A 23697-nucleotide genomic window follows, 5' to 3' on the forward strand; every position below is an offset into this window, starting at 1 on the left:
TTAACGCTTGTGCCCGCAAACGAGTGGTATACGGGTTCAATCCCTGCGAAGGAATGATTTTTTTCTTTAATTTAAAAAATTAATTAATTAAAAAAATTGCGAGATTGCGCGGTTAATAAAAATTAAAAAAGGATTGAAATTAAAAGTATAAGGTAGTGTGACGTCATAACGTCATATATGGTTTCGGTCTTGACTAATGGCAATGACAGTTCATTGACCGTGCCGTGCCGTACCGATTGGGTCCCCTTATTCCTTCTGCTGAGCTCTCTGCCATATTTGCAGCAAAATATTTAAAAATCGGTCTTCACTAAATCGTCATATCCAAAAAATACATAAAATACATGGGCCGACTAACAATATGAATCAAAATCACATTATTTGTCCCTTATGTGAGCAAGATACTAATTTTAAAAGTCATGAGAAGTTACGAAAACATCTCCAGGACCTTTACCAGGATAGTATTGAACTTATAACATTTGAATTTTCTAGCAACCAAGAATATGAGATAAAATTTGTCGATTATCTGAAAAAGTAAATAATTATATGAAATCATACATTTTAAGACACCTTTCAGTATATTTTTTTCTAGGCGATACTTGACTGAAGAGAGAAAACAAATGTGGGCCTATTGTTGTAGAAGAAATTCCAGGATTAATACCAACATGGCAATTGAATCGCTCAACAATCTACTAAAAACGAAATACCTGAAGAGGAATGCAGCAGTGGGGATTGTGAAGCTATTGGATACAATGGATGAGCTAGTTGAAGCATAATGTGGACGAGGATAGTGGATATAATACGACCAAGCGCAAATAATTATCAGAACAGGCTTTCAATAGCAGCACACAAACAGGCAGCATCGATGAAAGGCAAAATAGAAGAACTGGTTAAGGAGAATGCATCTGGGCATTATGAGGTAAAATCCTTTAAAGGTTCGAATATATTACGTTATGTAAATTTTAAAGAAGTGTGTGAGAGTGAGTGTAAGGCATTGTTTTGTAGAGTGTGTAAGATTTGTATTCACCGTTATTGGTGCAGTTGTGATGACTATATGGTGAGGATTACCTTGTGTCAGCATGTGCACTTGGTAAGAATGTATGAAGAGCGTTTGGGTATTAACTCTGTTGTAGATGATGCTGCAAGATGTTTGGGAGAAATGTCAACTATCAAATCAAGGCATGAGGAGGAAATTAATGAATTTGTCAGAGGGAAGCTAGAACAGACAAATGTGACCCAGGAAATAACCAAACAAGTCTTCAACAGGAATACCTCAATAATGAGTTGAACGGATTAGATGACCAAGACCAAGGTTTTACCGAATTTATGAAGAAGGCTCAAGGAATTCTGGAAGTTAATAAAAAGGGAAAGAACATTAAAAAAAAGCGAAAAATGGAGACTCAGGAGTATTTTCCTTCAAAAAAAGAACTGATTAAACATTTTTTATTAACAATTTTTGTAGCTCACATGCATTTTTGCTTTGTACCCGTATTTAATTTTTATTATAGTTTTATAGACTTATTTACAAGAACATTACTTAATTTAACATTATAGATTTTACTTGATTAGTAATAAATATAGTGAAATTTCTTATAAGATAATATAAATACAGTGTGCCCACGGATGGGCTGCCCAAGAGGAAAAACTTTTTTATTTTCAATTTTAGTGAAAAATGTCGTTCTTTTTAAAAAGTTTTGCTTGTTCTAAAACCCCATAAAACGAAATAAAATTCAAGTTTTTCAAAATCTGCTTAATTTTGTAGCCAATTTTGTGTAAATTCCTATAAATTTTTGCACTACTTTCGAAATCTTAACAATAATCTAGTGTTGCTAAGCTACAACGTAGCTGAATAACTGTCAACTCCGATAAATAATTTGCGAATTGTCATTCTTTTTCGATAAGATAATGTTAACCATCCAACAAAGAGTTTATATTGTAAAGTGTTATGGAATTAGAGCTGTTTCGTACCAACATGCGATTGAAATGTTCAATGAAAAATATCGAGATGTACTCGTTACGGGGAATGGATTGAAGAAACTGAAAGAAATTCAATGAGACAGGAGCTGTCGGAAACAGAAAAGGATCGAAAACAACGTATAATGAGGATGATGATATAGCTACTGCCCTAGCTATGTAGTGAGTAAGGGAAAATCCAAAGTTAAGTTTACGAAAAAGAGTAACAAAAGTCACAGAAAATATTCGAGCAAAACAACATTCATTCTTTTAAACCAAAATTTATTCACACCTTACAATATTGTGATTATGACATGAGGCTTGACTTTTGTGCAATCATTGGTGAAAAACTTATAAATGACCTATTCTTTCACTATAATATCTTTCAATATAATTTTCCACGTTATATTGAAGTCTTTGTTGAATGCTTAAAATTGTCGAAAAAAATGACAATTCACAAATTATTTACCGGAGTTGACATTTACTAAGCTACATTGTAGCTTAGCAACACTAGATTATTGTTACGATTTCGAACTTAGTGCCAAAATTTATAGGGATTTATATAAAATTGGCTACAAAATTAAGCAGGTCTTGAAAAACTCGTAATTTTATTTCGTTTTATGGGGTTTTAGAACAAGCAAAACTTTTTATCAAGAATGACATTTTTTGCTAAAATTGAAAATAAAATCTTTTTATCTTGGACACCCCATCTGTGTTACTTAAGTTAGATCTGAATTTTAAATTGTATTGATGTTAAGTAATGATGTAATTTGATGACTTTTATATGAGTTGTATTTTTAAATTTGGATGTACTGGGCCCCATAGGCGAGGTTTAGAGGGGTTTTATCTTTGCCATTGCACCAATAAGGGCACCCCCTCCTTCCCGATTTTTAATAAAGAAATTTTAAACAGCTATTTAGTGTTTTATTTGGTTTGCAATAGTCATTTCAAGTAAACATTTGCTTAATTTTGTTCAGATAATTGTTCATGCCAAAATATGCTTTTATTATCATACATTTATGGTGTACAGAATGTAGTGTAAGGTTCTAGAAATAGAAGTGGATAAAAATCAATTGGGATTTATGCAAGGCAGGTCCACAACAGCAATTTTTATTATAAGACAGCTACTTAATGGAAAAATTATAGGTGAAGGTGACAGATTTACACATAATATTTATTTATCTTGAGAAGCATTTTAGTTGGGAATAAACCACAATTTTATTTTGAAACTAAGTTTATTTGACGTTTCAAGTTCACTTCAGAAACCAAAATATCAAATAAACTTAATTGCAAAGTAAAATTGTTGCTTATTCCCAATTAAAATAGTAAATTGCATTAAGATGCCACAAGAAAATAGTTTCAGAACAATATTGAGAAGGCATTGGACAAATTGATCAGAAACCTACTGTGGTGGACATTAAATTAGAAACGAGTGCCGGCTCTGAATATTTGAGAGTGGTGAAAAACATATATGGGAGGGTAACAACTAGGGTTAGAACAAATGCAGGAGAAACTGACAATTTTTTGTGAAAGTGAGGATTCATCAGGGTTCCGTGTTAAGCCCTTATTTATTCTCATTTCTGGATCAGATAACAGCTGAACTTCAAGAGGGTTGTGTTGGTAGAAAATTCTCAGAGATAAGTGGAGGAAAGACTAGAGAAGTGGAAACACACGCTTGAAGAAAAAAGACTAACAAGGACAAAAACAGAATATTCTTTCAAAGATGGCATTCCAAATGCGGATCGAGTAGTTAGCTTCGATAGCTAAGAACTCACAAAAGATAATAGTTAAACCCCACGTGGGGAAAATAATAAATATGATTAAACTTCTAGAAATAATAAGTAATATGAGAAATAAAAAATACCTGGACATAATAAAAACGGCAAAAAGGAAAGATATTTACATTTCTAATAAAACTGTAAGACGGCTTTAACCTAAAATGCGAATATCATCCATTTATTACCAGTACACAACTTTCATTTTAATAGATATGAAACCCGCCAAATTTTAAATTAAAGACAGACCCAACGACCAATCACAGAAAAGATAGGGATCCTACTACTTTCTGTTCTGTGTCACTACCGTTTGTTTGCTGTGATTGGTCGGGTACGATGTTAGTTTTACTGTAGTCTAATTATACACGTTTGATGCCTCGAATCTCCTAAACTTGCTGTCCGATTTGAGTGATATTTTTAGTATGTTATAGCTTTATTATTTAAGAATCTCAATGTGTTAATATTGTTGATAGACAGGTAAATGTCATTTTATACCGGGTGTAACAATCATACTGTGTTTTTTCCTTAAAGTTCGGAACATTCTGTGGAATATTATAGCATAGATAAAATATTGAAATTAGAACTCAATTGTAGCCTTAGGCTTTCTTAACATTTTTTTTTAGATTTATTTGCTTATGTGGGATAATAAAAAAGTTAGGTACTTTAACAACTAGCCACGTTCTTCATTAATACAGGCTGTTTCTAAATAAGTGCGACAAACTTTAAAAGGTGATTCTGCATGAAAAAATAATGACCGTTTTCTTTATAAACATATGTCCACAAATGCTTCATATCCGAGATACGGGATGTTGAATTTTTCTTACAAACTGACGGTTTATTTGTTGCTCTAAAACCGGTTGAGATATGCAACTGAAATTTGGTAGGTTTTAAGAGGTAGTTATTGAGCATTTTTTGACATACAATTAAGAATATTTATACCCGTATGCACGCCAATGGTAAATATAAAATTCTTATTTATTTGTATGTCAAAAAATGCGCAATAACTACTTCTTAAAACCTACCAAATTTCATTTGGATATCTCAACAGGATTTAGAGCAACAAATAAACTGTCAGTTTGTAAGAAAAAATTCAACATCCCGTATCTCAGAAACGAAGCATTTGTAGACATATCTTTATAATGCAAACAGTCATTATTTTTTCATGCAAAATTTCCCTATAAAGTTTGTCGCACTTATTTAGAAACACCCTGTATTGATGAAGAACATGGCTAGTTGTTAAAGTACCTAACTTTTTTATTATCCAACATATGCAAATGCATCAAAAAAGAAAATGGTAAGAAAGTCTAAAGCTATGATTGAGTTTTAATTTCAATGTTTTATCCTATGCTATAATATTCCACAGTGTTCTGAACTTTAAGGGAAAAACACAGTATGATTGTTACACCCCGTATAAAATGACACTTACCTGTCTAGCAACAATATTAATATATTGAGATTCTTAAATAATAAAGCTATAAGATACGCTATAAAGATCACTCAAATCTGACAATAGGTTTAGGAAATTTGAGGCATCAAACGTGTATAATTCATCTAGTGACCACATTTTTTGCCCGCCAGTGTATAATCTTTCCTTTACAAAATGTTTATAATGTTTTACTAGAAAATTGGGAATGTCTAAAGATGGTTGTTGGCTTAAATATTTCACAAATTACTTAATTATTCCTTCGTCTAGGTATATGCAAACTTAAGGAACAATAAGAGGGATAAACTTTTAAATATATTGTTAAAAGTTTGTATGTATTTAAATATTTGTTTGTGTTTAAAGACTTTTAATACATATATTCTGAAACATGAAACATAAAATGTGTTGAACATGATTATCCCAGTACTGATTCGTTAAATTAATAAACATAATTTTAATTATAACTGTAATAACAGTTAGTTTCCACGTTAACAAAAACAAACAGAATAATTCAATTTTGACGTTACGAATTGTCCGTTACGAATTTGTATAGTTACGAACTGTCGCCGTTATGAAGTGTTGCCATTATGAACTATCACTGTTACGAATTGTCCGTTACCAGTTGTCTGGCTACAAACTGTCGCGTTACGAGATGTCTAGTCACAGTTATAAATATCATATCACATTAGTGTAAAATAGTCTAATCATTTCACTACAACTTTTTAAAAATTAATGTTTTCGTTTTTTGCCTCTTCTGTAAAATTGCTAAAAATGAGTTACAACCTTGTTCGATGGGGGTGTCGATATTTAATAAAAACAATTCGTTTAAACAATTCAACAATTTAACATAAATTAAAAAATTATTTGAACTACAATAGTTGCTCAAAATGTCCGCCATTTTGTTCGATACATTTCCTTGCTCATTTTAACAGACTTCGAATCGATTCTCTAGTTACATTGGGATTGTTCTTAATTTTTCTGGCAGCTTTTTGTCACCTTGACAGAATTAATCAATATGTTTTTGTACTCTTTTCAAATATGCAAACAGATTTTCAAAATTTGAATATACAGGGTGTTGTTTTAAGGTCACAATTACTTTATAATTTTTTGTTAATCCGGACCTGGATTTTTCTTGTGGTTAGTATGTCGGGTTTGAATGAGACATGTACCAAATATCAAAAAAATATAGAGCGTGGTTCTAAAGTTATGGCTGAGAAAAGAAATGAGCAAAATCGATAAAACACCCTGTAACTCGGTTATTAAAGTCAGTAGGGCAAAAAATATAGTATATCTAGAACCGCCTCAGTGACCTTTGTTCACCATTAAAGTATTTCCGTTTCCCAATGAAACACCCTGTATATTATGGTTCCATGTATGCAGGACCCACTCATTACTATAGTGAGCAATATTTCTGTAATTATGTGATATAATAATTATAGTCTAGCTACTATAAGATATACTATATCTCATATCGCCCACTATAGTAATGAGTGAGCCTACATACACGGAACCATAATATTTATTTATTGACGGGAAACCACCTAATTAAATATATACATAAAATATTACAATAATTATTATAATCTAGTGATACATTAAACATAAATATAGTGAATAAGACAAAAATTGGCGATGCAGCCATATAGAAAAAACAAATATTAAAATAAGATTAAAATAAGATAAAGCACATAACAAATATAAATCTCCTAAATTACAAACATTTTTTTACACACTGTCTACAAATGTTTTAAGAAGTGCACAGCAACAAATCGAAGTCTATTCTATTTCCATTCAGAATGATTCTACTCAGTGGAGAATGCCTACCAAAGTTGCAGCGATGAAATTTAATTGCAAAATTTTGAGATGATCTAGTGACTCTAGAGGGAACATTAAAATATATTAGAGACAGTAGATCATTGCAATTTATTTTAGAATTCAATAGTTTATGCAGAAACAAAACATCAGCATAAATCCGTCTAGAAGATAGCTTAGGAAGGTTTAATGTATTTCTAATTTCTGAGTAGGAATGGTCACTTAAAGGTTTGTGTAATTTAAAACTTAAATACCTAATGAATTTATTTTGAACTTTTTCAAGCTTGGTTATATGGACTTCATAAGTGGGTGACCAAACAACTGAGCAATACTCAAGAACATATCTAACTGGGAAATATAAATTAGTCTGATGGAATTAATGTTATGCAAACATCTAGAAGTTCTAATAATGAAGTCTAACATTTTAAATGCCTGGTTATTCACATAATCAAAATGAGCACAAAAATTCAGTTGGGAATCTAATTGAACGCCTAGATCTCTCACAGTTGATACAGCCTTCAGTGGTTCTTCAGCAATTTGTAATTAAAAAAGAGGTTGTTAATTTTTCTAAGAAACTAATACAGTGACATTTTCCAACATTAATGCTCATTTGGTTCAATTTGCACCATGCCATAATTTTATTAACATCAATTTGAAGTAATTCACAAATCTGAGATGGATTCGATAATTCTAAAGATTTTTAAATCATCAGCAAATAAATTTAGAGTTAATTTGAGATTTAATGTCATTAACAAATATATATTAAAAAAGAAAGGCCCTAAGTGGCTTCCTTGTGGAACACCAGATGTTACGGAAATTTCACTAGATTGAAAGTGTTTTATCTTAACAAACTGTATTCTGCTAGTTAGGTAACTACACAGCCAGTTATACAGATTGCCTGTAAATCCTATATATTATAATATACAGGGTGTCATACGAGGTATGTCCAAAAATATGAATTTCGCTCAAGAGTAAGTGCCTTTATATTGCACAAAATCGAAAATTGTCATTAAGAAAAGTTGTTTGTAATTAAAAATTATGTTATAATACGCATATACTCTTCTAATTGAAAAAAAAATTGAAAATTTTGCTCAAATTACGGATACCCAACATCATTTTTAATTAAGATAACTCTGTTATTATTAATTTTGCGAAAAAAGTTATTCTTTATAAAAATGTCTGAATAGTCAAAAAACTAAGATGCAATCATAAGATATCAATTGTTTTTCAATTCTATACGAGGTATGTCAAAAATATGAATTTCGCTCAAAAGTAAAATACAGTCGAACCCGCTTATTGGAATAGCCTTCGTGCCAAGCAAAAGTATTCTTATAACCGGGATATTCTAATAATCGATCATTGGTGGCTAGTAGAAAAGTTTTGGGACCTCCAATTTATATTCCTTAAAGCGGGATATTCCTATAAGAGGTATTCTATTAAGCGGGTTCGACTGTACCTTTATAGTTCACAATATTTCAAATAGAAGGATGCTATTGCATATTGAAACATAGTTTTTAATCCTGAACAACTTTTTAAAATAACAAATTTCAATATTGTGAAAAATAAAGGTACTTTACTCTTCAGCGAAATTCATATTTTTTGACATACCTCGTATAAAATTGACAAAATTTAATATCTAATAATTTTATTTTGGTTACGAGACTATGCAAAACTTTTTATAAGGAATAACTTTTTATCGTAAAATTAATAATAACGGAGCTATCATAAATAGAAATGATGTTGGTGTCCGTGATTTGAGGTAAATTTTCAAAAAAAAAAATTTTCAATTAGAAGAGTGCAAATGCAGATTATAACATAATTTTGAATTACAAACAACTTTTCTTAATGACAATTTTCGATTTTGTGAAATATAAAGGCACTTTACTCTTGAGCGAAATTCATATTTTTTGACATACCTCGTATACCATTGACAAAATGTTATATCTGATGATTGCTTCTTAGGTTTTAGACTAGGGGGACCTTTTAATAAAGAATAACTTTTTTTTCGTAAAATTGATATTAAAAAAGTTTCCCATATGGTTCCAAGTTATGCAGACACACGGTATATATAGTATTTTTACTACAAAAACGTTATTACGTAGGTCAAAATTTTTGACATAAGAGAACTGTCAAAACATTAGAATGTGACTTTTCATTATTGCTATGTTTATTATAAACACGGCAATAATGAAAAGTCACATTCTAATGTTTTGACAGTTCTCTTACGTCAAAAATTTTGACCTACGTAATAACGTTTTTGTAGTAAAAATACTATACCTATATATTATAATTCCATGTATGAAGGCTCACTCATTGCTATAGTAAGGTATATGTATATTATGAGATGTAATATATGAGATATAATATAGTTCCCCCTGTGTAACAAGCTTAAGTCAGGAACAGTTGCGCTCACTTCTATCATGTAAGCAGTCGTGCAATTAGATTAAATCTAACAATATGAATTTAAATATGATTATAAAACAAATTTCCATTTTATCATATTTTTTATTCACTTGTTATGTTAAAAATATCTATTCGATCTTCTTCGGGGCACTTACTAGTGGAAAGTTATGTTGCAAAATGTTTCATCAAGTTATCACGGAAAATAGGATATGTTAGATTTTTTCTAATGGCGCCACTGCTCCTGTGTTAAAGGTTAAGACAATAAAAATTTAAATTTATTTTTACTATAAAACAAATATTCAAACTAACCTCCTTGATTTCAGCAAGAGATGCATTGTAGTTCGTATTATCTAACAAAATTAGGATTCCATTAGGCATAAGACAAGTTAATGTTATGGTACACTCTGGAGATGTCTTATCCCAAAAATCATATTGGTATTCAGACGGAATTGGAACCATTTTCCCGTTTGTGTCCCTCAGTTTCCTGTTATCATAATAAATAATTTTATCACCAACAATTTGAATTGTTTAGATCAAAATAAATATTTTTCTTAAAAAGTTCAGTTAAATGTCCAATGAATGTTTCTTCATATTTTAAAAAAATGTATTATTCTCCAATCATAATTAATCTAAAATAAAACTGACTATTACATTAAACCGCAATAAATAGTAAAACCATGTAAAACTTTTCTCTTTTAGTTTGTGGGTATAAAAAAGTATTTTGATATTTTTATTTTGGAAATAGCTGGCAGTTGGCAGCTCACTTCTTCTTCTCTTCATTTGAATGGCCTTAGCTGCCAGGGGGCAGTTCACTTGTCTGCTGTCTATCCAACTGTCATAGCCACCTTTACTTTACAAGCCATGAAGAGAAAAATGCAACGTCGCAATTGATGACGTCCGTAGTCTGACTTTCGGACTACCGCTTTCGAAACTACGATTTTAAAGTACAAATTCTGGTAAAATTTATAGTATTTTTTGAGTCGAACAAGAAAATATTATTAATTGGAAGTTTGTACAAAATAATATTAAAAGTAATTCCTTGTAAGTAACGTTTATTATACAAAAAAAAAACCAATAACAAGAATATATAAACGGGATTCATTTTTTTCGAATCCTAAGAAAACCAATAAGTATTTTTCAAAAATTTAAACGCAGAGTGAAAGATTACGTTAGGACCAAGGACCCAAAGTCCCTGAAAACTTCTATGTTTATTTTAATAAGTTACAGGGGTGAAAAACTAAGAAAATTTAGTGTGATTTTTAGTTTCAAATATGTCATTAGAAAAAACTTTTTATTCATTCTAAGGGATTTTTGGCACTCGGTAATAAAGTAATCTTTTATTCTGCGTTTAAATTTTTCAAAAATACTTATTAGTTTTCTCAGGATTCGAAAAAAATGATTACCTTTAAAATACAGGCGTCAAAATTTTTCATTTTGTTCCTTTCCCCTTAAAGTTTGTCGCACTTATTTAGAAACACCCTGAATTGATAGAAAACAAATCTAGTTGTTAAACATAAGCGAATTAATAAAAAAAACAGAATATTAAGAAAACCGGAGTCTATAGTTGGGTTTTAATTTCAGTATTTTTTAAATGCCCGGTACACCATAAAAATTTAACTGGTTAGCAACAATATTATTACAGCGGTATTGTTAAAGAATTAGGCTATAACATATTATAAAAATCACTTAAATCTGCCAACAGGTTTAGGAAATATGAGACATTAAAAATGACAAAATTTTTAAGTGGATGGATATCTATATGCACGCAAGTTTATATAAAAATATATTATATTGAACTAAAATCATCTTAATAACATACCTTTTAATGTTCTTTATAATTTGGAGCACGAAATATTCTAAAATATTTCAGTTTCTCTGTAAATAAAGTGAAAATTATTTAAAAACAAATGAGAACTGTCAGAATTAATCGGTCTAGCAATAGATGTTGCCAAGTTTCAACTTCATGGCTTGTTAAGTAAAGGTGGCTATGACCAGTGCGCTTATTCTTGAATCGAGAGAAAATTTTACTCCCCACTAAGCTAACTCACTTTTCTACTCCCTCATAAATTCTCTCGATTCTAAAAAGCTGTATTCTTGAATCGAGGGAGTAGAAAGGGATAAGAGAAATTGTGAGCAGTGTTGCCGGGTGTTTATTGAAAATTTTAACCAATCACAAGAGTTAATTATTGACAAATGACATGATACCGTCAACAGTCAAATTCAAATTCAACCTCCATTCTCCATTTATTTTATTTGTTTACGTATACAAACAAAGAAGGAACTGTTGTTTTCTTTGCATTTGCATTGCAGTTGTTTATTTTTTGTAGACGAGGACAACGTGATCAAAAAGTTGCAAATATTTGTATTAGCAGGTATTTTTAGGTAAGTTTGTTTTAGATATGCCTTCAATTTTAACAATTTATAGCATGAAATTTACAAAATCTACAATTCTAACAATTAATTATTTTTAACAGAAACATGACACATATAACTGCGGAACAAAAGGAAATCATGTTAGACTTCATCAAGTCCAGGCCAAGGTTATATCACCAGCGTCATAAAGTTAGCGAAACGGTTTTTTCAAAGTCGTTATTTTGACTTCTACCATAGCTCAAAAAATTGCACCTCGTTTGCGGATAATTGCACCATTAAAAATTTCATTTGCGGAGTTTCCGTTTTCGAGATATAAGCAAATCAAAAGTGGAGATTTCGGCGCAGCGCTAAAAATAAATGTCGATTTTCAGGGTATAAAATGCCGTAAAGTCACTAAATAACCATATCAAAAAATTGCACCTCGTTTGCGGATTATGAATAAACTGGTTTTAATTGAAAATTGTGAAAATTGAAAATGTTATAAAGGAAAAACGATTTTAATGTTGGTTGCCTATACTGTAGGGGCAAAGGAATGCCAGAATAATTTTCACTTTTGGTAAACCTAAACTGGGCTAAAAGTAGTATGTACCATAGTCAAAATAACTCCTCCTGACTTAAAGGTAATCCCTCCTTTGAAATTTCATTTGCGGATATTCCATTTTTAAGTTATATCAAAATGAAATTGATCGGGACAGCGCCAAAGTATATATTTCCATTATCGGGATATTTATTAAAAGCTGTAAAAATAACAATAACTATATCATTTAATTTCTTCTGGTTTGAGGATTACGAATAGACCTGGTTTAAACTAAAAATCATAAAGCTTAAAAATTTTCCGAAGAAAAAAATTTTCCATTTTGGTGGTCCTAAACTGTATTTGCAAAAGTATTATCTGTATTGTAATGTATATCTAAAATGACTGTTTCTGACCTAAGAAAATCCCTCCATTCGAAATTTCATTTGCGGATTTTCCGTTTTCGAGATATAACCAAATAAAAAGTTAAGATTTCGAATAAATTTTCATTTTCTGGGTATAATCACCTAATTGCTCCTCGTTTGCGCATTATAAATAAACTGGCTTTAATTGAAAATAATAAAAATTTAAAATTTTATAAAGAAAAACGATATTAATGTCGGTTGTGGTTGCCTACACTGTAGGGGCAAAGGCAAAGGAATAGTAGTGATGTTGATTATAGTTACTTTCGAGGATTCGTCACAAATCGTTACTTTTGTATAAAGTAATCATTTACAAAATAAAAATGTGTACCATTTTTATTCAGTTACAATGCGAAGGCAAAACAATCTTACTTTTTAATTAGAATACGGAGTGCAATCCAGCTCTCTGAATCGAGATTTTCGATTCTTATAGGAATCTCATCGGAGAGAGCTTAGGCTGGTTCTCCATATCCTAACTGACCAGCACCGAGAGCTTTTCCAACACATTGCAACTGAAACAAATAGGGTAGGTGACTAGCGTCATCTGGCAATTGAAAGATGAAGTTTTTCAATCCTAATAGCAACATTAATAATATTGAAAAACATTAAAAATATTACTAAAAGATTTTTAAATTGAAAACTTATTGGTCCACTTCCCTGGTGACACCTCCAAGGCTTCTACAATATGCAAGCCAAATGTATGCTGCAGTGAAGACAAAGGGAAGGAATTCTACACTATGCAATTCACATCCCCGTCTGCAGCTTGGTAAAGTTCCAACGGAAAATGCACCTAGTTACTCTACGGAGTAATACGACTATAAAGTAAAAATGTATACCATTTTCATTCAGTTGCAATGCGAAGGCAAAACAATCTTACTTTTCAATTAGAATACGGAGTGCAATCCAGCTCTCTGAATTGCGATTTTCGATTCTTATTGGAATCTCATCGGAGAGAGCGTAGGCTTGTTCTCCATATCCTAACTGACCAGCACCGAGAGCTTTTCCCACACATTGCAACTGAAACAAATAGGGTAGGTGACTAGCGTCATCTGGCAATTGAAAGATGAAGTTTTTCAATCCTAATAGCAACATTAATAATATTGAAAATATTAAAAATATTACTAAAAGATTTTTAAATTGAAAAACTTATTGGTACATTTTCCTGGTGACACCTCCATCCATCCATCCATCCAATGGCACTACAGCCCAAATTGAGCCTTGGCCTCCTTCAACAAGCTTCTCCAATCATTTCGATTTACCGCTGTTCTTTTCCATGAACGCGTTCCCAGGAAGTTCCTGGCATCCTCATCGACTTCGTCTTCCCATCTCTTTTTAGGTCTTCCAACAGTTCTTTTTCCCTGCATTCTTGCATTTAGCAATTTTCTGGGGATTCAATTCTCATGCATGCGGACCACGTGCCCTGTCCACCGTAATCTCTGCAGTTTAGTGTATTGTGCTAGAGTTGGTTCGCTATATTGCTCGTATATTTCTCTATTATACCTAATTCGCAAGTTGTTATTTTCACTTATTGGGCCCAGTATCCTACGGTATATTTTTCTTTCAAACACATCTAATGCATTGGCAGATTTCTGTGTCACCACCCATGTTTCGCAGCCATAACTTACTATGGGCCTGATTATTGTTTTATATACCCGGAGTTTTGTTTTCCGGTGTACGTCTCGCGATTTGAATATGTGGCCCATCGCGAAATAGGCTTTATTTGCCAGCACAAGCCTTCTATTTATTTCCGGTTCTTCATTGCATGCAACCAGATCCATTCCTAGGTACGTGAATCTATTCATATGTTGTATATCGTCAATAAAGTGTTGTTGCGCCGGTCTATTTGATCTGGTTTGTATGAGTAGTTTTGTTTTATTTGTATTTATTGCTAGCCCTACTGCTTCTGCACTCTGTTTCAACTCAACGTAGGTTTCTTCCGCTACATTTATTGTTCTGCTCATTATGTTTATATCATCTGCGTATGCTGCTAATTGGGTAGATTTGTTTGTAAGTATGTTATTTCCTCTCACCGTCAACCGTCTAATTACATATTCAAGAACAAGATTAAAAAGCGTTGGAGCCAGTCCGTCGCCTTGTTTCAGTCCTTGCGTTATCGTAAACGCATCAGTGATCTGTCCTTGAATACATACCTGTGCTTCTGTTTCTGTCATTGTCATTTGCACTAGTCGTATTAATTTTGATGGTATGCTAAATTCTTCCAATATATTAGGTAGAATTGTTCTATCTATTGAATCATAGGCTTCTTTAAAATCTACAAAGAGATTGGGTGCGTTCGGACGACCACAGCGGCTGGACAGCTGAGCTAGCAATAGTTGTCAGACGTCACCGCTGGAAGTCAGCCGCTGAGAGATTTACTAAGCTTTCCCTATCACGGCTGGATACAACCACTCAGCCGATTTCTGCTGACAGTCAGCCGCTATGGTCGTCCGAACGCACCCATTGTAAACGTCCATGTCATATTCCCATGTTTTGGCTAGTATTTGTTTAACTGTAAATAGTTGGTCAATGGTAGATCTATTTTGCCTAAACCCTGCTTGATATTCCCCGATGATTTTTTCCGTGAGAGGTTGAAGTCTTCGATTAAGGATGTTTGTGAATATTTTGTATCCCGAACAAAGTAAAGAGATGCCTCTATAATTCTGACACAACAGTTTGTCTCCTTTTTTATGAATAGGGCAGATTATACTTTTCTTCCATTGTTGGGGATTTCTTCTTCTATCCATATCTCTCGTATTAGCTGGTACATCTGTTGTGTCAAATTCCTTCCTCCTTGCTTGAGTAGTTCTGCCGGTATTTTATCTATTCCCGGTGCTTTATGGCTTTTTTGTATGTGGATTGCCGTTTGGACCTCCTCTAGCTTTGGGGGTCTAGTTAATTCATTTTCTTCTCCATCTTCCCCAGTTCTTGTTGTTGTACCTCCTGCCATGTCTGCTGCTGCCTCTGTTGTTGTAATGGTGGTTGTGCCCCTTTGTTTAATACTTCCTTAAAATATGTCATCCAGGTTATCTTAATTTCGTCCATATCGCTAATGATTTCACCCTTCTTATTTTTGCAGAGGCTAGTCTTCGGTTTGTATCCCTGTCTTAAATGTTTGATAAGTTGGTATGAACTAAGTGTTTATCGTTCCCTTAAACTCCCTTTCTATATTTAGTATCCGTTGGTTTTCGTACTTTCTCTTTTTCTGCCTGCACAGTTTATCTGCTCTTCGTCTTTTGTTCTCAAATTCTGTTTTTCTCTCTCTAGTACGTCTGAGTATGTAATTCTTATGTGCTTTATTTCTTTCCTGTATAGCTTGTTTGCATTCTTCATCGAACCATGTTTCTTCTCTCCGTTGTGTCTTTGTTCCTAGGATTTCTTTCGCTGTGTTTAGTATGATACTGCTTATGGTGTTCCATTGATTTTCTATTGTGGAGTCTGCTCTGTTTTCTTCTAGTAATTTTTCATCCACTGTTCTCTCAAATCTTTCTTGTATTTCAGGGACTTTTAGGTTATCTAAGGTTAGTTTTTCTTGTTTTGGATATTTTTCCTTTACCTTTCGACTGATTTTGCATCTAAACCGTGTCTGCACTAGTAGATGGTCTGAGTCACAGCTTGCGCCACGTCTGCTTTTTACATCTAATATACTCGTCGCCATTCTTTTTTCAGTCAGTATATGGTCTATTTGATTTATTGTGTTTCCCTATGTTTCCCTATTACCCCTATGTACTCTTCTTCTTTTCCGATCTTGGCGTTTGTGTCGCCTATCACCATTTTAATGTCGTTTCTTAGTATTGAGTCATAGATTCGTTCTAGATCTTGATAAAAGGCTACCTTAGTGTATTCTTCCTGTTCATTTGTGGGACAGTGCACATTTATAAGGGTTATGTTAAAGAAATGCGTTTTTATCCTAAGCTTGCAGATTCTTTCATTGATGGCTTGAAAATCTGTTATCAGGTGCTTCATTTTATTATCTACGATAAAGGCTACTTCAAATTCTTTATTTCCTTCATCTTTACCGCTATACAGTATAGTGTGTGTTTTAGTGTCACGGCTACGTTTTCCCAACCATTTAGTTTCTTGTACTGCAGTGATTCCTATTTTATATCTTTTCAGTTCGTGTAGAAGGATCCTCTGTGCTCCTGGTCTATTTAGCGTTCTGACATTCCATGTTCCCAGCATAAATTCCATATTCCGTTGCCAAAGTCGTCGTCTTGATATCCGTCCATTCCGAGGCCTATCTGAAGGTTTCGTAGTAGTACTTTTTTACAAGAATATGTTACTGGCCTATCGCCCAACCCCCTTTTCGGAGGACCATTTCTCCCTTTCTCGTCAGCCCTTACCCTATTTTCCACTGGGATTGGATACCCAATCTCCGGTAAGGTTGCTCAGGTTCTCCAGGGTTCACCCGTCCGGTGACACCTCCAAGGCTTCTACAATTTGCAAGCCAAATGGATGCTGCAGTGAAGACAAAGGGAAGAAATTCTACACTATGCAATTCACATCCCCGTCTGCAGCTTGGTAAAGTTCCAACGGAAAATGCACCTAGTTACTCTACGGAGTAATACGACTATAAAATAAAAATGTATACCATTTTTATTTAGTTGCAATGCGAAGGCAAAACAATCTTACTTTTCTTACTTCATCTTTTAATTGCCAGATGACGCTAGTCACCTACCCTATTTGTTTCAGTTGCAATGTATGGGAAAGCTCTCGGTGCTGGTCAGTTAGGATATGGATAACAAGCCTACGCTCTCTCCGATGATATTCCAATAAGAATCGAAAATCGCGATTCAGAGAGCTGGATTGCACTCCGTATTCTAATTGAAAAGTAAGATTGTTTTGCCTTCGCATTGCAACTGAAAATAGTATACATTTTTATTTAATACGCTCTGAGCTTCGCTGGTGTCGCTCCTAGCGGATTACTAATGCAACTTTTACCGGTAATTTTTAAATTTATTATTTAATTGTTATCGCTTAATTCTTACAACACAAAAAAGTAATGAAATTATAATCGATTTTTTAAAGATTTTGCTAACCATTTTAACGTTCTATTAATGAAATATTAATTTTTTACTTCGGATACTTTCACAATTATCGTGTAGATGGCGCTCAGATTAATTTATAATTACATATTACAAAATATTAAAAAAACTTAAAATTCAGTATTTAAAACGTAAGTGTATTTAAGGTAAAAATATACACCAGAGCTTTGACCAACTAATATTATTTCCTATTAATGTTTTTAATTTCAATGTTTTAAATTAATCACTTTGACATTTATGTCAAATTTCCGGTAAAGGTTTACATACTTGTCACTACTGGCGCTCGCGACTTTTTAATTATCCCCTCTACCTACGAGCTCACAGCGTATAGTCGTATTACTCCGTAGAGTAACTAGGTGCATTTTCCGTTGGAACTTTATACCAAGCTGCAGACGGGGATGTGAATTGCATAGTGTAGAATTCCTTCCCTTTGTCTTCACTGCAGCATCCATTTGGCTTGCAAATTGTAGAAGTCTTGGAGGTGTCACCAGGAAAATGTACCAATAAGTTTTTCAATTTAAAAATCTTTTAGTAATATTTTTAATATTTTCAATATTATTAATGTTGCTATTAGGATTGAAAAACTTCATCTTTCAATTGCCAGAAGTCCCCTACCCTATTTGTTTCAGTTGCAATGTGTGGGAAAAGCTCTCGGTAGCTGGATTGCACTCCGTATTCTAATTGAAAAGTAAGATTGTTTTGCCTTCGCATTGTAACTGAATAAAAATGGTATACATTTTTATTTTGTAAATGATTATTTTATACAAAAGTAACGATTTGTAACGAATCCTCGAAAGTAACTATAATCAACATCACTACTATTCCTTTGCCTGTGCCCCTACAGTGTAGGCAACCACAACCGACATTAATATCGTTTTTCTTTATAAAATTTTCAATTTTTATTATTTTCAATTAAAGCCAGTTTATTTATAATCCGCAAACGAGGAGCAATTAGGTGATATGTTCATTTAGCAATTTTACGGCTTTTTATACCCAGAAAATGAAAATTTATTTGAAATCTTTTATTTAGTTATATCTCGAAAACGGAAAATCCGCAAATGAAATTTCGAATGGAGGGATTATCCTCAAATCAGGAGGAATTATTTTAGATATGGTGGATAATACTTTTGCTAATACAGTTTAGGCCCACCAAAATGGAAATATTTTTTCTTCGGAAAATTCTTAATTTTTATGATTTTTAGTTAAAAGTTAAAAATTTTAGTTTAGTAAAAAGGTATACTCATAATCCTCAAACGAGGAGGAATTAAAAGATATGATTATTTAGTGCTTTTATAGCTTTTGATATTTACAAAAAGGAAATAAACACTTTGGTGCGGCGCCGAAAATTTTTATTTTTTATAACTCTAAAACGGAAAATCCGCAAATGAAATTTCGAATGGAGGGATTTTCTTACGTCAGAAGCAATTATTTTAGATATACATTACAATACAGATAATACTTTTGCAAATACAGTTTAGGACCACCAAAATGGAAAATTTTTTTCTTCGGAAAATTTTTAAGCTTTATGATTTTTGGTTTAAACCAGGTCTATTCGTAATCCTCAAACCAGAAGAAATTAAATGATATAGTTATTGTTATTTTTACAGCTTTTGATAAATATCCCGATAATGGAAATATATACTTTGGCGCTGTCCCGAGAAATTTCATTTTGATATAACTTAAAAATAGAATATCCGCAAATGAAATTTCAGAGGAGGGATTACCTTTAAGTCAGGAGGAGTTATTTTGACTATGGTACATACTACTTTTAGCCTTACAGTTTAGGTTTACCAAAAGTGAAAATTATTCTGGCATTCCTTTGCCCCTACAGTATAGGCAACCAACATTAAAATCGTTTTTCCTTTATAACATTTTCAATTTTCACAATTTTCAATTAAAACCAGTTTATTCATAATCCGCAAACGAGGTGCAATTTTTTGATATGGTTATTTAGTGACTTTACGGCATTTTATACCCTGAAAATTGACATTTATTTTTAGCGCTGCGCCGAAATCTCCACTTTTGATTTGCTTATATCTCGAAAACGGAAACTCCGCAAATGAAATTTTGAATGGTGCAATTATCCGCAAACGAGGTGCAATTTTTTGAGTTATGGTAGAAGTCAAAATAACGACTTTGAAAAAACCGTTTCGCTAACTTTATGACGCTTGTTCGGTGGTTATATGCCGGGAAATTTTCGCCAGAATTTACCGGGAGAGAATTAAATCCAGCACGCAACCGCGCTGTTGCCAGATTTACATCTTTTCTTTTAGCGGGAATTTTAAAATTTCTAATGCGAGTTGGTTTAAAATTTGACAGTTGTTTTCTCGAATCCGAATCTTAACCTTACTTTTGTGATTATTTATTTCCAAATATGTAAATAAATTGAAACAAGTATTGTAGGTACTTACTGTGTTATAATTTAAAACTCTTAATTATGTTAGTCTTTAAAAAAATGAAGCTCAAAAAATACACTTGTTTACAGTGCAAATGATTTTTTAATGGCAATAGGGATTTAGGATTTCATTTGCAGGAAAAACATGGGCAACCTACCCAGATTGCAATTCAAAAACTCTTTAGGTAAGTATGGGTAACTTCCGCATTATTATTTATTTTTTAAGTATTAAGGTTGATGTTGATATCAAAAAGTTAGATTTCAAAAGTAGTTTTATGTAGGTAGATACTAGATAGAGGCTATTCCACGAACATACGTCTGTTCCAGACCATCGCGACAACGAATATTTTAGTGTGCAACATAAGAAGTACGAAACTAAATTCCAAATTGCATTCTTGTTTATTGGAATAATTTTTAGAGCCATTTACTTTCCTACTTATGTTGCACATTAAAATATTCTTTGTCACGATGGTCTGGAACAGACGTATATTTGTGGAATGGCCCATACAAGTAAGCTATGAGTAGTATAACTTCCCATGTAATCACCTGTTATGTTTTTGTAGATTTTACTGTCTGGATGGCACAGGAAGAGACACAAAATAATATTCAGTACTGCAGTCACAGGAGTACATAGTAGAGATATAAGAAAAAAGCTGTTCAACATCACCTGACACCGTTTAGTTTTTAGAAAATGAAAAGTCTTTAGGTTGAATGCGATCTGCAGTATCTTGCATTGCTACATAATGAATGTGTTTATATATGGTATTTTTTATTGAATAATCTATACAGGAACAACTAAATGAATGTATAAATATATTGCGGACATTGCATTTAGTTTTTTAGAGCCGCAAGTTTTTTTGTGTTTCAACAAGGTATTCAGTTTTTTTTTCTTTTAGTATATACACATTATTATCTTGTAAAATAGCAAGCTAATACAGTTCGGTATCTAGACGTTATGGAGCATTTAACAGGTTTACCTTTTTTAAGCTTTATAATCCTTTCGATAGTTTTATTCCTTAAAAACAATAACAACTGATTTTCAATGGCCATATTATTGGTATTTTAATTCCATAATCCTTTCTATAACAATAGGTGCATTGTTGGAAGATATTACAGTAGTTCTGCTGGAAATACTTACCAAAATTGTATGTATCTGCATCATTTAGAATTTTACCCAAACACCTATTAATACTCTATCTGAGTCTAACATGTATTGCAGCTCTTTTAATGTCTTGTATACCTACATAGAATTTTTTCAGAATCAGATATTTCATTAAGATTTACTTGCCATGCCCTGTCTATGTACCAGGGACACACTATTAGTACACTCATGTATTTTTTCAAAAAAAGTTGATAAATAAACGTATCTTTTGTATTTGAACATAAGAAAGCAATGGGAAATCCATACTATCATAAGTTCAAAGTCATAAGAAATGAGCTCATGAGTTCCATCAATTGCGATAAGCGATTTACCAAACTTAATTAATATTTCTTTTTGCACAGCATTCATGGAAACACATAAGACAAAAATCATTATTGTTAAACTCGGGAGGATTATCAATAATTAGTATGCCCTGTTGTTTGTAAAATAATATTGGACATAACCCAGTCTGTAAGCATTCACTTACCCACAAATCAACACTGGTTGCGGCATCTTTATGCCTACATCCATCTTTCAAATCAATGTCATAGGAGTGTTTAATGTTCGTGTTATCTTTTCTTGTAAGTAAATCAACTCTCAATAATATTTAAAAAATGGATTACTGGTAACATTTTTGTTGTTAAATTATATTGTGTAGGTATATGTAAATATTTTACTTACATTTTTGAATATGCCCATAATGTGTTTTAAAATATGTTACTTGTATGTATTGTAATATTCCTGCACAACAATCAGTTTGAATATTTTTAGATATTAGTATTTGATTAGTACACAAAATGCAGAGATGTTCTCTCTTCTATCTTAAGAGCTGATTTAATCTCTACTTGTAGGTATCTGTAAAGTTTATCATTTTTCCCATGAACAATTTCAACACTTCCGGTTCCTCAGCGTCTATATCCAAACCTGTTACGATGACGTAATCATATTTCTCTTCTCTTTCTCTAGGAAATCTAGTCTAATAATTAATTCTCGAACTGTCTTGTTTGTATTAAATATCTTAATTATGTACTTATTTTATTTTTATAATGAGAATTAATAAATCAACCATATGTGGCACAAGATACAAATGTTTTCGGAAATATATTTATAAGAATTTAATTACCTCTTTTGTATACGACATATACAGGGTGAGTCATGAGGAACTGTACATACTCCTACCTCGTATAGAGGCCCCTATGGCGAATAACAAATGACCATTAAAAAATGTCTGCTCCCATTGTTTAATAATATACAGGGCGAGTTTCGCATTTTGACAGAAATTTGTATTCGTCATAATTTTTGAACGGTCAGATCGATGTGTCTCTTATTTTGGTCAATCGTTACACTATTGCCACCTAATCAACTGATTTATTCAAACTAGAAAAAAATCAGGTCCGGCGTTAAAAAAATTAGTTCGTTTGGGTCTTAGAAAAAATTTCACCCTGTATAAGCTTTTTGAAAACTCTAATACGAATTTTACAAATTACACAAATAGGGAATTAAAATAACATATTAATTTTTCTCCGCACACAATTGCTTAATTTTTTATAAAAAAATCAAATTTGATTATGAATTAAAAGTTTGGTAAAGTGAACCGTAGATTTAACAAAATTAACTTTTATTACCAAAATTAATTTTTTTGAACAAATATTTAATTTATGTTACCACCAATCAACTGATTTATTCAAACAAGAAAAAAATCAGGCCCGGATTTAAAAAAAAAGTTCGTTTTGGTCTTAGAAAAAATTTCACCCTGTATACGCTTTTTGAAAACTCTAATATGATTTTTACAAATTAGACAAATAGGCAATTAAAATGGTATATTTATTTTTTCCCCACACGATTACTTAATTTTTTATAAAAAAAAAATCAAATTTGACTATGAATAATTAAAAGTTTGGTAAAGTGAACCATAGATTAAAAAAAATAACTTATTACAAAAATGAATTTTTTTTGAACAAATATTTAATTTGTTATCACCCAATCAACTGATTTATTCAAACTAAAAAAAATCAGGCCCGGATTTAAAAAATTAGTTTGTTTGGGTCTTAGAAAAAATTTCACCTTGTATACGTTTTTTGAAAACTCTAATATGAATTTTACAAATAAGACAAATAGGCAATTAAACTGGCTTATTTATTTTTTCCCCACACGATTACTTATTTTTTTATTAAAAAATCAAATTTGACTATGCATAAAAAGTTGGCAAAGTTTTTGCATAGATTTAAAAAAATTAACTTTTTTTACAAAAATTAATTTACAAAAACAACGTTTTTCTTAAAATTAAAAGTTTTACCATTTTTCTTTTCTATAACACGTCTAGATCTAAAACTTCCCATAACACTTCTTTTGGACTCTATAGTTTAACATAGACGTGATCAAATTGATAAATTTTAAATTTTTCCGATTTACAAGTTTGCAACTTTTACAAGAAGAAGACTGAAAGT

At 32.0% G+C, this 23697-nt stretch overlaps 1 protein-coding gene across 1 annotated transcript in view; it reads right to left on the minus strand.

The window, feature by feature from the left end:
* The window catches only part of LOC114344837 (phosphatidylinositol 4,5-bisphosphate 3-kinase catalytic subunit beta isoform), a 998515-nt gene extending 988381 nt beyond the window's left edge, over positions 1 to 10134 (minus strand). Inside the window, exon 1 of the mRNA XM_050644876.1 lies at positions 9673 to 10134. Within this exon, the coding sequence (XP_050500833.1) occupies positions 9673 to 9822 (150 nt within the window). The 5' untranslated portion in view covers positions 9823 to 10134. The remainder of the gene's footprint in view (positions 1 to 9672) is intronic.
* Positions 10135 to 23697: the final 13563 nt, after the last annotated feature.

The sequence above is a fragment of the Diabrotica virgifera genome, chromosome 2 (genome assembly GCF_917563875.1).
Source record: "Diabrotica virgifera virgifera chromosome 2, PGI_DIABVI_V3a".
Taxonomy (NCBI): Eukaryota; Metazoa; Arthropoda; class Insecta; order Coleoptera; family Chrysomelidae; genus Diabrotica; species Diabrotica virgifera.